Source organism: Sphaeroforma arctica (genome assembly GCF_001186125.1).
Source record: "Sphaeroforma arctica JP610 unplaced genomic scaffold supercont1.194, whole genome shotgun sequence".
Classification (NCBI taxonomy): domain Eukaryota; class Ichthyosporea; order Ichthyophonida; genus Sphaeroforma; species Sphaeroforma arctica.
Window position 1 is genome coordinate 9,530 of NW_014040364.1, and position 2,299 is coordinate 11,828.

At 49.7% G+C, this 2,299-nt stretch overlaps 1 protein-coding gene across 1 annotated transcript in view; it reads left to right on the plus strand.

Moving 5' to 3' along the window:
• The window catches only part of SARC_03692 (hypothetical protein), a gene marked incomplete at its 3' end in the record, with an annotated part of 3,532 nt that extends 1,357 nt beyond the window's left edge, over nt 1-2,175 (plus strand). The window contains exons 2-4 of the mRNA XM_014302491.1: nt 577-970; nt 1,014-1,253; nt 1,295-2,175. Coding sequence (XP_014157966.1) covers nt 577-970; nt 1,014-1,253; nt 1,295-2,175 — 1,515 coding nt within the window. The remainder of the gene's footprint in view (nt 1-576; nt 971-1,013; nt 1,254-1,294) is intronic.
• Between the last annotated feature and the right edge of the window lie 124 nt (nt 2,176-2,299).

Here is a 2,299-nt window from a genome sequence, read left to right on the forward strand (position 1 = left end):
ATATAAATAATTATATTATTCATTGTAGGGTTCTAGAGAATAATTTTTTAATCGTTAGTTATATCATTGATAGTTCATACAAGTTCATTGCTATATACAACTTGCATCTTGAGTTCACTTTTGGAAGCACATGGTTGTATTGATCACTGTTGAAATTGTTCTGAGCGAGAACAATCTTGTTTTTTCATATAGTAGCCTTAATGTCGTCTTGTGGCTTTCTTTATAGTGAATTGCAGGCCATTTTCCAGTCTCTTGCGCTCTATCGCCATGAACTTCACAGAAGTGATAATTCTAATATTACTCGTCGTAAGTCCTATCACTATTCTTTCGGAACACATAATCGCGCCTCTCTCCAGAATCTGTACGCGTATATACGACATCAAAATTTATTTCAATTTAAACATACACCCCTGAACATATTGCTACATCAGCTGAGTACTTTCTGTCTGGGTGTACAACCTATGCGTCTGGAGGCGCTGTATATGCTCATAAAATCGTGTAACTGCTCGCATATTGAAGTGTTGCAAACATCACTGCATATCTCATTGATATTCTGTACTTGCTCTGTGTCCTCAGGCCATAGCACAGGCAAACCAGTCACCCGAGGAAACGAGAAATGCACAAGAAGCAGCTCATAGCCCTCCTCAGGGCATCGCAGTGCCGAACACAGTCGAGGTGGTCAACAATGACACAGGCAGCCACGTTCCGGATAATGTAAATAACCAGGACGATAGCCGGAACAATACCCACCAGCCTACCGACGTAGTGGTAAACGACAATGTCGCAAATGTTAACGACAGCAAGGTCAGTGATGACAGGGGCATCGCTGAAGGCAACCGCCAAGTGGATACTATGGCGGAAGACAGTAGTGTAGATGAACAGCCACGTGCACGTGCCCCTGTAGACACCAGCGCAACCGAGTCCACAACCAACACAGAGGAGGGCAAGACCCACAAACCAGACACAGAGAGTGGGACAACCACACATAGCAACCGCATATCATCACCAGCCAGCCCTAGCAACCAATCGTCGCGAAAGGACCGCACTTCACGCTCGCGTAGTCCCCGAAGCGCATCGCCGCCTCGACGCAATCGCAATCGGTCTCCACGAGGCAGTAAGTGCTCGCGAAGACGCTCTGGATCTCGAGGCAGATCTAGATCTAGATCTAGATCACGGTCGAGGAATGGGCGCAGAGCAGATAGACGAGGATCTAGATCCAGGTCTAGGTCTAGAAGGAGATCCAGATCCAGATCGTACTCACGATCCAGATCTAGATCTAGGTCGCCCCGACGAGCCAGAAGGAGAGCAAACGACGAGGCAAGGCCCATAACACGCACGGACAGTAGCGACAAGAACGCAGCGAAGGCGTCCACGACAACAGAGATTAGCAAAACCACCGCAGCGGCAGCTGAGAGTTTACGGGAGAAGCTGTTGGCGTCCAAGATGTCTAAGGACAAGGTAAACGCCGAAGCCAATGGCAGTGCCAGAACTAGTGCGGGTGCGAAGGAACAGGAGAAGGGGTCCAAGGAGAAAGAGCGTGACAGTGCCAAGCTAGAGGCTGAGAACAAACTCAGAGAGAAGCTCCTGGCCGAACGGGCTGCGAAGGCGTTGCGAGAGAAGTTACTGAAGGGGCGGCAACAACGGGAGAGCATAGACGATGTGCGGCAAGAGAGCCTCGACAGTGTGGCCGAGATGATCAATGAGGAAGCAGAGCAGGCGGAGGAGGTCAGGTTGGAGGAGGAACGCAGGCTGGAGAAGGTCAGGGAGGCGGAGAAAAAGGCTCAGGAAAAGGCCGACGAGGAGCAGCGAATGGCGGACGAGGCCCAGAGAAAGGCCGATGCAGAACAACGAGAGGCCGATGAGAAACAAGTAAGGGCTGACGAACAGGAGCGGAGTGCGGACGAGACAAGCAGCGTCGTGGACGAGGAGATGCGTGAGGAGAAGCGCACGGGCGAGAAGAGGGGCAGGCATGATGATGAAGGCGATGCTCACGAGAGTGATAAGAAGGCTAGACGGAACTCTGATGGAGATGGGGACGTAGACGATCGCGATGATGAAACTCATGTGGAGGTTACCCTCAAACTAGGTACTTGTTGTATCCTATGCCAGATATCAGGATTTGAGCGCATATACCTTCTCTGTGTATATACTGGAATGTTTGATACACCGTTGTAAATAATTAATCATATTGCATATGTTGGAGTTTACACACACACACAACACGTATACACACACACACACACACACACACACACACACACACACACACACACACACACACACACACACACACACACAC